Here is a 14,072-nt window from a genome sequence, read left to right as displayed (position 1 = left end):
TTCAATCACCATGAAACAATGGATGCTGAAATTTCAATCCTACAAAATTTATACGATTTACCTTTGGAATCCATGGATCATTCTCAACACATGTTGTCTGTCTGAATTCCTGTCTTTGAATTTTTCTAGTAATTTCAAGATGTTGTAATATCAAACAGCATAGACAAACAGCAAATTCAGACTCAAGGTCAAGTTCAGTCACGAGATATCAGCAAACTAAAGCTACAGATAAAATTGGACAGATTAATTCAGACACTAAGATCCAAAACATCCAACAACCAAAACATTCTCTCCAAAAAAAGACCTGCAGTATAAATGTTGCAGTGTCTGTGTTTCTGTACATGTGTGTTTGACAGCCTGTCTGAGTTAATCTGTTTCCTACACTGATTCCTTGTCTTTTCTTGCTCGATCCAGATAAAGATGATGTGGTTAGGTACTTGTTTGAGGGTCAGTGTCGGGAAGTCTGTCCAGAAGGGTTCTTCCACTCTGTGAGACACCGGTGTGAACCCTGTGCTGCAGAGTGCACCATCTGCACAGCAGCAGATCACTGCCTCCACTGCAGCTCAGGATACGAGACCAGAAATGGCCGGTGCGTCCCGTTGAAGTGCAGTCCAGGTAAGAAATGGAGGAGTATCCACACTAGACTTTGAATGATGATGACTTTGTAAACTCGACAGTACACATGTTGGGAGACACCACTGTGACTATTATCGCATAGTGAGCATAGATAAGACAATTTGTTGTCTAATTCTAAAACTATGCAGCTTTGTTACTGAATTAAAGAAGAGTTCAGGAAGGATTTTTGTAATAGCTGCCACTGTGGCTCAGCACCACTGTCACACAGCTGGCCTGAATTTGGCAACGTCACCTTAGGGAACACACATGTAGCACATTGACCTCATTTTAAACCAAGTATTAAAATTCAAATGCTCAGAAAATATGCCAACACAGAGGGCTCTGAGCCACAGTTAAAAAGAAATACGCACAGAGTGACCAAAGAATTGGAAACTATTCTGGCTCTTTTGAACTCATACACTATGGAGCTAAAAGCATTAGGATTTCTGTGTCAGCTGTAAAAAATATGCAGTTCACTAGGGGTATTTTAAGCTTCTGAAGATAACAGTCATATTTCATCAAGGTGCTTTTGAAAGTTATAATAACTGAGCTATTGAGCTAATTTTCTGTGGTGCTTCTGACATGTATAAGTTAAGCAATGAAGGAAGATGAAAAACATTAGCACTATGGGACTCTATCTATTCAACAAAGCAAGCATGTGTATTCCTTTAGCTATTGTAGAAAGCAGGACCCTAACCCTAACTTAGGTAATCTATCCAGGTGTTCTTTCTTTCTGCTTTCTAGTCCTAATCAACTTAAAAACATCGACCAAATGTATTTTTTATCATCAAAGAGAACGTGACAGATGAATACATCACGCCTTATCTCACCCAAAGGGATCAAACATTACTGCCAGCCAGTGCAGGACTCAGGAAAAGTTGAAATGTTTTGAGAGATGTTTTTTTTCAGATAAGATGGAGAGATGTGCAGGTGAGGAAGTGAGGAGTGTAATGATGAGTGTTTGTATGTGAGGACATAAACTATATGAGTGGGAGGATGAAATGAAATTCTTATCATATGTGGTAGGCAGGTCTCAACAGGCACAACAGACGGCTTAAACAGAAACATCTGATGGTGTGGACAAGGAGGGATCTGTCTGTTGGGCTAAGATTGTATTTGAATTTGATATTTACATATTTTCTCTTCTCTTCTCTTCTCTTCTCTTCTCTTCTCTTCTCTTCTCTTCTCTTCTCTTCTCTTCTCTTCTCTTCTCTTCTCTTCTCTTCTCTTCTCTTCTCTTCTCTTCTCTATAAACATAAACATTAACATAAACAAAAAACATAAACATTAACATAAACTAAACCTCATTGTAAGCAACTGTATCATCCAGAAGACGGTTAATGTGAACTCAGAACATTACACTACATTTTTCCATTTTAAAATTTCACTGAGGATTCATGGATGTATTATGCCATTTCAACACCATTTACTTCTGTCTTATGTATTTTTTGATCCACCACTCATCTATTGTGTTCATCAGGTCAGGTTGCAGAGAAAGAGGACTGTCTCCACTGCGACGAGGGCTGCGAGCAATGTAAACTCAGTGAGTAGACATCTTTTTCTCACCCTTCACTTTCTGTTTCTCTTCCTGCCTCTTTCACCTCCTTCAATGATCAAATTATAGAAAATAAAACCGAGTCCACTGTGGTTTCAACAGCAGCCAGGCCTGTATACTTCTGCTGTATGACACACCACAGCATCTTGCTGTCACAGCGACTTAATGAATGAATCTTGCTCTACTCAATATTTAGACTTTGAGTCTCAGACTTATTGTTTCAGTCGTCAGAAGTGAGACTCTGGAGAAACATGACACCTGCCTGCATTTACCAATGCTGCTGCTATTGATTGTTGCTGCACCTCACTCTTAGCTGCAGGCCCTCTATTACCGCAGATACATAATCATAAATGAATTTAAAAACAAACAAATTAGTTAAGTTATTAATATGTAAGCTGTTCTGCAATCAGGGAGCATTTTGTCTTCTCCAAAGATCTACAATCATTGAAAAAAAAAAAAAAAACATTCGAACAAATATAGACTGGCTATCAGATTTCCTTTATTACCACAACTTACCCTACTATAAGAGACCACACTAGTATTTGTTGTCATATAAGGATGTTAGTAATGATGTTGGTAACCCTTTCCACAAGAGCATGTGACTGATGTCAGAGGCAGACATTTAGCCAACAAAGGGTTACAAAACCTAGACTCTCCACTCCTGCGTCTGCCAGTATTCATGTGCTGTTTGCTTCCAAATTCTGAATGACGTCTTGATTAAGTTAATTGTTAATTTTTCTCAGCGCCGTTAAAAGTTAAGTCCTCCCCTAAGTCTTATTCCCTGTGCTCCTCCACCTCATCCTGTCAGTACAAGTCACATGAAGATGAGAGCACTTCCACTTCCTTCTCCCAGAGATGATTACTGGCATACCATAGAAAGTTGTTATTGTGCTGGACTCATCTGAGGTGGAGACGCACTGTTATTATGTCATTATGCATTCTGGGTTGAATATCTTTCTTCACTCTCACCCTCACCGCAGCCTCCCTGCCATCCGCCCATTCTCAGTAATCACAGTTCTGCGAGCTAAACAAGTCAGTCGGCAGATTAGAGTTTTGAGATGATTGTCTCTTTGACGCGATGCTACGGGCAAAAGAGAAGACGAAACAGAGCGTGTGGTGTCTGAACCTGGTATCTGATATGTGTGTGTGCATGTTTACACCATGTGTCATCCTGCATTTCTAAGGTTATGAAAACCAATTTCAGACATTTACAGTAATATGAGGACAATGTGAGGTTGTTTTGGTCTGGTTTCACTTTTTTGTTGGGCTGCTTTGGGTGTATGTCCTCAATCAGAACTGGGATCTAGAGACAGGTTAAGTTCAAGACATGTGCTTAGATGCAATAAAATAAACGTTCACAGCAAAATTGTACTATGTACCGGTACTTTAAAAAAAAAAAAAAAAAAACCTGTGTAAACCAGTAAATAGGCTGGTAACTGTTTTTTTTTAAATTAAAGACCGTCGATGACTCAAAAGTAAATAAAATGTTCTGAAGCCAAACACTAGTTCTCAAACTGAACTGTGTGTGTTTGTATTTGCATGTTAGTTTGTGATGTGCTGTTGTGAGAGATCTATCACTTTGCTCTTTCCAGCCTGAGTGTGTGTGATAAGATGCAGCTGCTGCTCACCTACTCGAAATGACTTCAGTGCATCTCTTAAACTCATCATCAGTTTTATGGCCTTTTAATCCTGTCTGCATGCTCCACTCATTAAATAAAAGTTAGGAAATATTTTTTAATTATATTGGTCATGTTTTGCTCTGTCTTGCCTCTGTGTAATTTCAGGAATGGCACATATTTTCTGTAGTCTAATGACAAAAGCATCTCTCCTAGAAGTTGCCTCTCAGCTGGGATAAAGGAAGGGGTTTGTCTTTGCTCTCCTCCACACATGACTCCAAGGCTTCCTCTGCTCTGTTACTGGGTACTGCCACATCTCCGACTGCTCTTTTTTTTCCTTTCTTTTTCCCAAAAACCCAAAGACCAACAGTCCTGGGCGTCTGGTTGCTTATTTCTTTCATCCCTTGTCTTCAGTATCTGGAGATGGGTTTCAGTTTCAGTGACGAGAGTTGTTTTTCGACCGTCATGAGATTTATTCAGCAGACACGTGAGGCTTCAGGAAAGCTGTGATCCTTCAGCTCCCTTCATGTGCAGCTCGACTCCCTCTGTGCAGAGGCCATTAGCACATTAAAGTTCACTTCACCTTCACCATTTTTCAGCTGTTTTCATACTCAGCAACCCAGCTGTCAAGCACTTGTTGTTAAACGCACTGTATCACTTCCTTCCCTCTGAAGTTTTTTTATTTATTTTTTTGACTGAGATGAAGTGCAAATCACATAATGCATGTTTGTATGCATGTGAATGACTGTGTACCACATATGTAATACGTAGTTTGTGAGTGCATGTAGAGTGCAAATGTGTGTGTGCTTCCACATTCCACAAGTGCATACTTGGGGATGTGTATGCCAGTTTAAATTCTGTTGAAATTCCCCCTCCCCTGCTTGCACAGTTAATATTTATGCGGGCGCTATTTTCTCTCTTCACATAGACACAGCCTGAGGGCACGATTTCCGGCTCCTCACTCCCTCTCTCTTGTTCTATACCTCTGTCGTCCCTCCCACCTTTCCTTTTCCCCAGTCTCTCTCTCTCTCTCTCTCTCTCTCTCTCTCTCTCTCTCTCCCTCTATGAGTAATTGCTTTCACAGGTAGTGGCTTGTCGACTGCATTGAAGTGCAAACCAGTGCAGTGTTAAGTTGTGGGTGCTGGAAGGAGATGTAGAGAGGAATGGGGTGTGGGGGTCGATGGAGGCTTTTTTGGAGAGGATGAATGTCCCAAGGGAAAGTCTGCAGAAGGGTTTTTTTTTTTTTTTTTTTAGTTATTTCCATTCCTTTCTCTCCCCCTTCTATCTCTAACCCCCCCCCCCCCCCCCCCCCCCCACACCACCAGCACCACCTCCCTCCCCTCTCTCTTTCTGCTTCCTGTCTGATCCTTCTCTCTCTTCCTCTTGCCCCCCTCTCTTGCTCCCTCTGTCCTGTTTTGACAGGGTTGGACCAAGGGATGACAGCGTGGCTCCTCCTCAGTTACCAGTTGGACTGACAGCGGGAATTAATTAGTCTGGAGGAAAAACTTTGTCCTTTTCTCTGTGTTTTCTCTCTCACACACACCTGAATTACTTAATAATATCCTCTGCATATGTTATCCAGTCTGCAATAACAGACAAAATAAACAAATGTCCAAGAGTTATACACAACCTGTCACTCACATTATGCTTATTTTTATGCTGTTCAGCAAAAGTACACTTGCAACACAGGCTTAACGGACAACACAGAAAAACACACATATGGATACACAATTCCAACACAGTACGCCACAACAGCAGCAGCATACGAGCTCCTTCTTCTTTAAGATAAGACGAACTGACAGATATTTGCAGACATGAACTGAGATGACTTTTTCCTGTGTTTGAGCAGCTCAAGGTTAGATTTGTTTGCTTGCTCCCTAATCACGCTCACCAATGATCAATCTGAGAGTGTCATTGAACTCAACACACGTTGTGTGTTGTCAGAGTGCCTCCTGCTGGTTGTAAAAGAAACTGTGTGGAGAAAACACAGTTCCTTTTGGGAGCATGGTGGAGCACAAACATGGGATTTTCCCACACTGTCACATGTTAATAACATAAATAATATATATAAAGTGAAAAATATCTACAATGAAACTGACAACGTTATAGGTTGATCCAGTGTGCTGCCTCAGTTTGTCTTGAGATTGAAGACCAGAGGTCATCATTTACATTTATATCTAAGGTTTATTTTAATTTCTGCTCTTTACCACAGAGGGCTCAGGAGAACGGGACCAGAAAACTGTCTGCCTCAAATGTGAAGAAGGTTACTACCAGTAGGTGTCAGCTGAGACTTTCACTGAGTCACACCCCCACATTCATTGGTCCTAATATTGACTCTATCTGTCTTTCTTTCTGTCTGTCTGTCAGGTTTGGCTCTGACTGCCATCAGTTCTGTCCAGATCGGACCTACAGCTCAGAAGACACCATGGTTTGTTCTCCATGTGAGGACAAACACTGTGGCAACTGTGACGAGTCCCAGTGCTACTCGTGTGACGAGGGATTCTACATCTTTGGTAACATTTGACCCATTTATAATTTTGGGCTGGGTTATGGTGTGACTGTCAGCTGATAAACCCCCTAGGGGCAATAGAAGTGACTGAGTGGTTTTTATATCACTGTGTTGTTTTCTGGATCTGTTCTGGGGAAACTATGATCTGCATCTGGGTTTCATATGAAATACAGTCATTTGGCCAATATTATATTATATTATATATTATATATTTATTAAGATGTGTTCTAAGTCCTGTTAATGGTCAACATCACTTGGTTGCTGATGATGGTAAGCATCCAAATACAATGTCAGAGAAATAATTTCAATAAGTAATACGTTTTACGGTGTTGTGTCCAGATGGAGAGTGTGTGGACAGCTGTAAGGAAGGTTTCTTTGTGGATAAGGAGAATCAGGAATGTGAGCCGTGTCACCGAACCTGTCGTACCTGCGGGGGGCCACTGCATAATGACTGTGACACTTGTGAGGATGGATTCACACTGAACAAGCGGGAGTGTATGGAGGGGAAAAAATCGTCCATCTGCCCTGAGAAACACTTCAGAAACAGTACGGCAAATGTTAATTTTACCTCAATTCTACATGTTGTCCACATGATGAAACTTGAGCTACTATGTGCATGTGTATGAAGAAGTACCCAAATATACTGTATGTGACACTGCTGCTTCCTTATTCTATACTGATCTTCTTATTCTACTGCTCTGGAGAACAGTGATTTTATTTATTTATTTCAGTGTTTTAATTTATTGTTTGTTTTTAGAGATTTTATCATTTTGTAGAGAGTTGCCAAACTATCCTATCATATCTGTCTAGCTTTAAGATAGTGTAACAATTTATTCCCTGTACCCCACCGCTCCTCTCTGCTATGTTGTTCATTTCTCTTTCCCTTTTATCATCAGGTGAGGGCGAATGTGAGCTGTGCCATCAACACTGTAAGACTTGCGCTGGGCCAGGGAGACAGCACTGCTGGAGCTGTGTCTCAGGTTAGAGTGTTCCCTCACCGTGCATCTCCTGTTACTACATCTTTAGTGGACTTGGGTGTTTCAGGTAGTGGGGAAAAAAAATTGACCACTGACAACCTTTGTGTCTTCATCCCTTTGTTGTCAGGTCGATTTTTGACTGCTCAGGAGACGTGCGTGTCTCATTGTCCATCTGGTACGTTTGCCAACGAGGTCTCAGGCCAGTGTGAGGGCTGCTCACAGGGGTGTGTTTTGTGTCAGGACACAAAGCAATGCCACCGCTGTCGCAGTGAGCTTTACCTGCAAAATGGAGCGTGTGTGCTGGAGTGTGAGAGGTGCTTGTTATCATTTCTCATCCCTTGATTTGTCTTGTGTATGATGAACATGCAGCATCATCTCCTTTCAATCTAGGTTTCCTTTGGGATTAATTAAGTCTTATTTTATCTCATGGCTTCTTTTCCAGAGGGTTTCCTCAAGATGGTAAATGTGAGCCATGTGCCCCAGAGTGTACATCTTGCAAGGAAACTCCGTCTTACTGTCTGAGCTGTGAGAAGCAGTACTTACTACTGGATAACTCTTGCAAGACACACTGTCCAGACGGCTATTATACTGCAGAGGCGAAATGCCATCCCTGTCCAGCTCACTGTAACGAATGCAATCAGGAAGGCCTCTGTAAGAGTAAGTGCAATGGGTGGAGCAGTGTTGGTATTATATAAATAATGATTTTTCATGAATAATGACAAGCAGGTTTTCTTTGATAATCCCAGTGTCCATTGTGTAATTACCACTTGTGCTATTAAATTAGCGTTTAGCTCTTTATGGCATTATGCTGTAGAAGTGGAGTGAGAGCTGACCAAGGGAAAGAGAGAGATTTTAAAATTAGTTTTGACTATAAATTCATCCCACTTTTTAATGTCATTCATTCATTCATTCATTCATTCATTCATTCATTCATTCATTCATTCATTCATTCATTCATTCATTCATTCATTCATTCATTCATTCATTCATTCATCATTTTGCAAACCACAACCATTACTGGGCTGTGTGAGTAAAAAATTCTATATTAAAAGATAAAGAACCAATGTGAAAATAAATAAAAAAGCACAAATAAAACACTACTTTTAATACTAACATATACCGTCATATTTTAAGTCTGTTGAATAATGATAATGAATATGTGATTATTATGATAATGATTGTTAATGTAATGTAATGTAATCACAGATCATAGGCTAACAGTAATTAGTCCAGATTGTAATAGTAATACTTCTTAGTAATGGATGGTAACTATATTTTACTACTTGCACTGCTGTGCAAATTATGTAAAATACATTTCTTATGCTATATTGCTCTTCATCTGCCACTCCCCAGCATGTTCTGATTACTACTTCCTTCATGAGGATAAGTGTGTGGAAGATTGTCCTAAGGGATACTTTGTCAATAAGAAGCAACAGGAGTGTGTGCGTTGCCATGACGATTGTGCCGCGTGTGACGGACCGGGCTTTGATGACTGTGAAGTGTGTCGGAACCCCAAAGCGGTCCGTTATAATGGAGAGTGTCAGGCTGAGTGTCCGAAGAACACGTACTATGATAGGACGACCAATGAATGTGGAGGTAAGCAAAGTGGAAACTCAACCAGCAACAAATCAACCATCACAGGGGTTTCTACTTTTCCCATGATTCCACTTTGCTGTGTCTAATGATGTCTTATTTTCCCAGATTGTGACAGTTCGTGTTTGACCTGCTCCGGCCATGAGCCCTCATCCTGTCTCAGCTGTGGCCCCGACAGGCGTAAAGATGCCAGTGGACACTGTGTGTGGTCCAGTCAGTGCTCTTCCAGCTCATATTTGGACCAGAATGGCGTTTGCCGTCAGTGTCACAAAGTCTGTGGCCGCTGTTCTGGACCAGGCAAAGACGACTGCCTGAACTGCGACAAGCCACACTTCCTACTGAGTAAATAATCCTAGCAAACCAGAAATAATGCTATGATTTCATCATTTATATGCAAACTTCTTTAGTGTATTGACCTTTTGCCTGTGTCCATCAGACAACACGTGTGCACAGGAATGCCCTGTGGGTTACTTTGCCGAGGACAAGGGTGAACGTGTGTGCGAGCCCTGTCACTTCAGCTGTGGCTCGTGTGTTGGCAGCCACAGTGTGCAGTGTCTCACCTGCAAACCTGGATTCTTCTGGCAGGGAATCAGCTGTGTTGAGGCCTGTTCAGAAGGGTAAGACAAACACACAGATAGACCTACTGATTTACAGAGAGTCTCCTCTTCGCTCCTTTTCCATGGAAGAATAAACTAAACTGATACCCTCTCTCTTTTCAGTCACTTCGGCAACAAAAGCACCATGGTTTGTGAGCACTGTGACCCTTCTTGCAGTCAGTGTTGGGGTCGTGGTAACACAAATTGTCTGAGTTGCCGGGGGGACTATGTGTACCTGAGGCATAAGGGACAGTGCCTGAAGAGTTGCCCTCAAAGCTACTACCAAGACAGCTGGTCTAAGACCTGCCACAGGTGTCACCCAACCTGCAAGACCTGCAAGGGTAAAGATAACCTGTCATGGCTTATTTCTGTCATTGCTGTTTTGTTTTTCCTGATCTTTCTTTTTGATTTTCACATTATTTAACTGTAGACTTCACAAGACTTTGTATTACCGCTCCGTTTTCAAACATGTCAGCCTTCTTGAAGTAAACAAACACCTTGGTTGTATGTTTGAATAGCCATCTGACGTTGTCTGTGGGAAAAAAAGTGGTGTGTGATGTAAACAGCCTAAACAGCCTAAGATCCATCGCTGCTGTGGCGATGCGGGGACAGAGAGAACTACTGTAGAACAGGAGATATTAAAAAGGAAATCTTCAGATTCCTTCTTTTAGGCCTAAAATATTAGGAAACTATAGCTTCAGGTTGAATTTGCCTGGAATTGTCCTATAAGTGCATCTAATTTAATGTGATTTCATATTATTTCATGTTTTCATTTTATATGTTTTGAATAAATATTAATAATAATAGAAATAAGGTTTATTTATATAGCACTTTTCACAGACAAAAGTGCTTTACACAAGAAAGAGTCAGGAAAAGCAGTTTTGCAGTCCACAAGACAGACACACGAATAAAGACAGTAGACAATTTATACAAGGACACAATCACAGGAAATAAAGAAAAAAATCCAGAACAGCAAAAATGCAGTTGTTTTCTGAAAGTATCAGTGGAGTTAACAGACCGTAAGGGTGCAGGGAGTGTGTTCCAGAGTTTGGGTGCTACCGCTTCAAATGCTTAATCTCCACAAAATGTCTACAATCAAAATATAATTTCAGATTATTAACAGTTGAAATATATTGGAATAACTTCACACCCACTTCAGACCTACAGGGTCGAAACTGCAAATTGACTGGTTGACATAAAGTGCATCTATGTAATGACATGTGACACCGTTTCTTATTGCGTCTCTCTGCCTGTCTCTCCTCTTCCAGGTAAGGGTGCTACATCCTGTAAATCCTGTTATGACGGCTTCACTTTTATGGGTGGCATCTGTAACTCCAAGTGTTTGGTCGGCCTCTATAGTGCTCTACAGGTGACAGACAGTTTTTTCACTTTATTTACTAAGAATGTTTTAGTTTCATCTTTACTTTAACGGGGAAAAAACATGCATTATAGCCATGACATATTAGTTGGCATGGCTGTGCAGTGATAAATGTATTATAATCAATATTAATATAATCAATATAATTGATACTTCTGTTGCTCCAGGCCTCTGGCTCTGAGAACGATGAGCCAAATTGTAAGCCGTGTGACTCGTCCTGCCTGAACTGCAAAGGTCCCAGCATGTGGAACTGTACTGAATGTCATTCAGCCCATCGCATGTCTGATGATGGCCGCTGCTTGAGTTGCTGCGGAGATGAGATGCGCCGTGGTGATAAGCCAATACCCTGGGAGTGCTGTGACTGCCAAACGCTATCAGGTAAAAAAAAAGAAAGAAAAGAAAACACACTCAGACTTCATATGTCATCTACCAAAAATGCATATTGCTTTGTTTGATTTCAAAATACATACTTATATCTGGAAAAATTGTGTTAATGTGTATGTGATTCACCAGTGAGTCTACCAGGGCATCTGCCATTTGTAGCACATGGCCTTTAAAATTAATCTAATCAACAGCTTTCCCTCAACATAGACATTAGTTTTGCCTCCACTGCCAAACAGTGGCCTGCAGTATTTTAGAGTGATGCTGAATATGTTTGTGTCCTATTAACAGGAAATTTTCAAGCTTTATGGCCTCTAGTCATCACAGACAAGACTTCATTTCATTGAAATTAGTGTCTTGTAGAACACACTGACTAACGCTGTATACAGACATCAGTATGAAGAAGTCTCATGGTCTCCTCTATCTCCTCCTTCTCAGATGAGTGCATCATGGGAGTGAACTTCGTGTTCGGGGAAGCTAAGGATTTAGAGGCTCGAGGCAGTGCAGCCAAACTCTTCACTACTGTTTGTGTCCTTGCTGCTGTCTCTGTGGGTGGAGTGATCTTCCTCTTCCTCAATGCCCGATCGAAAACTCTCACCATCGCACCCAAAACTAAAGCGGGTGGCTATGAGAAACTGGACACCAATGGAGGTGTCGCCTCAGAGCCCACCACCTCCTCAATTAGCGACTACAGCGACAGGATTATTGAATGTGAAGAAGATGAGGAAGAAGATGATGATATTGTCATTGTGATGGGAAAAGATGGGACAGTGTATCACAAGCTCAAGTATGGACTCTTGGAGGATGATGAGATTGAGCTTGAGTATGATGATGAAAGCTACTCGTACAGATGAAAACACACACGTGCTTGACTGGAGAGATCTTGTGAAAATTGTTTCTTGTATGGAAAGCACTTGAAATGGAGAGGGGGCCCGGGTAGTTTTCAGACACATGATGTTTATTTTAGCCTCTTTTTTTTCTTCTTTAAAAAAAAAGTTGGATCATTTAGCTGGTGGCGCCATCATATGTGGAGGAGAAAAGACACACTGTCTCTTGACCAATGATATTATTAGGAATTGGACAAATGGCCCCAAATGCTGTTTCATGTTTCATCTAAGACAAAACAGAAGATTAGAGGCCTAACACATGGAATGTAGTTGTGCTAATTGTTTCCTGTATTTCCAATGAACCACTAAAATTAAAATTACTCTCTTGTCCAAATGACTTACTGTACCACAATAACCATTTAAAAACATCTCCAACCTGGGGTGCTCGTTGGTTGAGTGGTTAAGAGATGTTGGCAATGCCTAATGCAGTGATCGCCGGTTCACCTCCTGACAGTGCCGATCTGTTCTGCATGTCATTCGCCCAGTCTCTCTCTGCTATCGTATCAATTAAAGCCTCCCCCTCCTCCCACAATATCTTTAAAATCTCCGACCTTCTGTCCTGCCACACTTTAGTATTGGGTTTATGTAACAGACAAATTGAAGGAGTCAAACACTTTTCATTTCATTCAAAGAAATGTTTTGGTTTATTGTTTTCAACAGTACTTACTGTCTGCTGATATTTCCTGAGGAAAATCTTACACAATGATGTCCAGAAAGAGACTTAAAATCAACAGAACACTGACCTCAGGTTTACTTTGAATTGCAAATTTTATTTTATTTTATTAATTAACACCACGATTCAGTCCTGAGTGCTGATGTAATATTCTTCCACTGTTTCTGCATGATCTGTTTTAAAACTGTGGACTGTGTTTTACACTGAATGTGTCCCGTCTATAAAAAAGAAAGAAAGAAGCAAACTCCATACAAAGCACAATCTGATGTCTAACCTCCTGTGGAAAATTGTCTACTTGGGTCGACCTAAAATATGACAGAAGTGTTTTTTCCCAAAGCCACGCTTTAATGTTTTGACTTCACTGCTTCACATCTGCCTTGTATCGTCTCATAGAGATAATAGCAGGCGCGACATCTACACAGTGTGAAGGGCAACAAAACACCATTTCTCTCAGTACCTAGTTAAAGTGAAATGTCTTGTGAATAATTGCTCCATAATAAAGTTGGATTTTGATCTGTGTTTTGCCTGTGTGCAGTTACAAATTAACCTATAGCTGTGTTTACTGAGCTTGGTGATATGTTGATATTGGTTCTGGTATGTGATTGAGCTTCGTAAGAAAATCAGAACTATACTAATCTTAAATAAATAAATAATACATTTCTGAGTCTGTTTTGGAAATTGTATGTTTGGTCTTAATTTAACTGGTCCCTGATCTGTGTGAAAGGTAGGTATACACTTACACTGGTAGACATGCTGCATGAAAGTACAACAAACATACTGGTCTTTTTATAATTCAGTATTCTCACACTAACTGGAGACGTAGTCTCTCAGATATGTTGAAACAATAACCTTTACACTAAGTCCCCAGCAAAACAGGTTGAGTCCAGTGTCATATCTCGTACTAGACTGATCAAATAGACACAACACTGCGTCAGGGACATCTGCCACTGCGGGCTTGACATCAGCTTAATGTTTGCTTTCCCTTCCTGAATCTTATTATGAAAAACCAACGTGTCAAGCCTCAGGGTTTTCTCATGCAGTGACATTGGCTCTGATATCGTAGTCATAGTTTTCAACAATCATTTCCTGTTTTTTATGCCCTGTGAATATAAATTATATTTCCATTACCGTAAAATGTGACAATAAAATCTACTTAGAAATGTAATTTGATCAAATTATTTATTTGATTAAATTATACAAAACACATGAATGCAAACATATGGAGGTCTTGATCTTTTAACTCTACATACAGTAACCCTGGTCCCTTTGTAAACTACAAAAAGCATCTGCAA

General features: G+C 40.6%; 1 protein-coding gene across 1 annotated transcript in view; it reads left to right on the top strand.

Moving 5' to 3' along the window:
- Positions 1-12,195, top strand: part of LOC310991017 (proprotein convertase subtilisin/kexin type 5-like) — a gene marked incomplete at its 5' end in the record, with an annotated part of 15,914 nt that extends 3,719 nt beyond the window's left edge. The window contains 15 exons of the mRNA XM_083978585.1: positions 415-615; positions 2,096-2,158; positions 5,999-6,059; positions 6,154-6,299; positions 6,635-6,841; positions 7,192-7,275; positions 7,400-7,586; positions 7,715-7,929; positions 8,626-8,868; positions 8,974-9,207; positions 9,302-9,482; positions 9,585-9,802; positions 10,730-10,830; positions 11,007-11,217; positions 11,659-12,195. Coding sequence (XP_083834711.1) covers positions 415-615; positions 2,096-2,158; positions 5,999-6,059; positions 6,154-6,299; positions 6,635-6,841; positions 7,192-7,275; positions 7,400-7,586; positions 7,715-7,929; positions 8,626-8,868; positions 8,974-9,207; positions 9,302-9,482; positions 9,585-9,802; positions 10,730-10,830; positions 11,007-11,217; positions 11,659-12,074 — 2,768 coding nt within the window. The 3' untranslated portion in view covers positions 12,075-12,195. The remainder of the gene's footprint in view (positions 1-414; positions 616-2,095; positions 2,159-5,998; positions 6,060-6,153; positions 6,300-6,634; positions 6,842-7,191; positions 7,276-7,399; positions 7,587-7,714; positions 7,930-8,625; positions 8,869-8,973; positions 9,208-9,301; positions 9,483-9,584; positions 9,803-10,729; positions 10,831-11,006; positions 11,218-11,658) is intronic.
- Between the last annotated feature and the right edge of the window lie 1,877 nt (positions 12,196-14,072).

This window comes from Trachurus trachurus (genome assembly GCF_905171665.1).
Source record: "Trachurus trachurus genome assembly, chromosome: 9".
NCBI lineage: Eukaryota > Metazoa > Chordata > Actinopteri > Carangiformes > Carangidae > Trachurus > Trachurus trachurus.
This window is presented reverse-complemented; position numbering and strand designations above follow the sequence as displayed.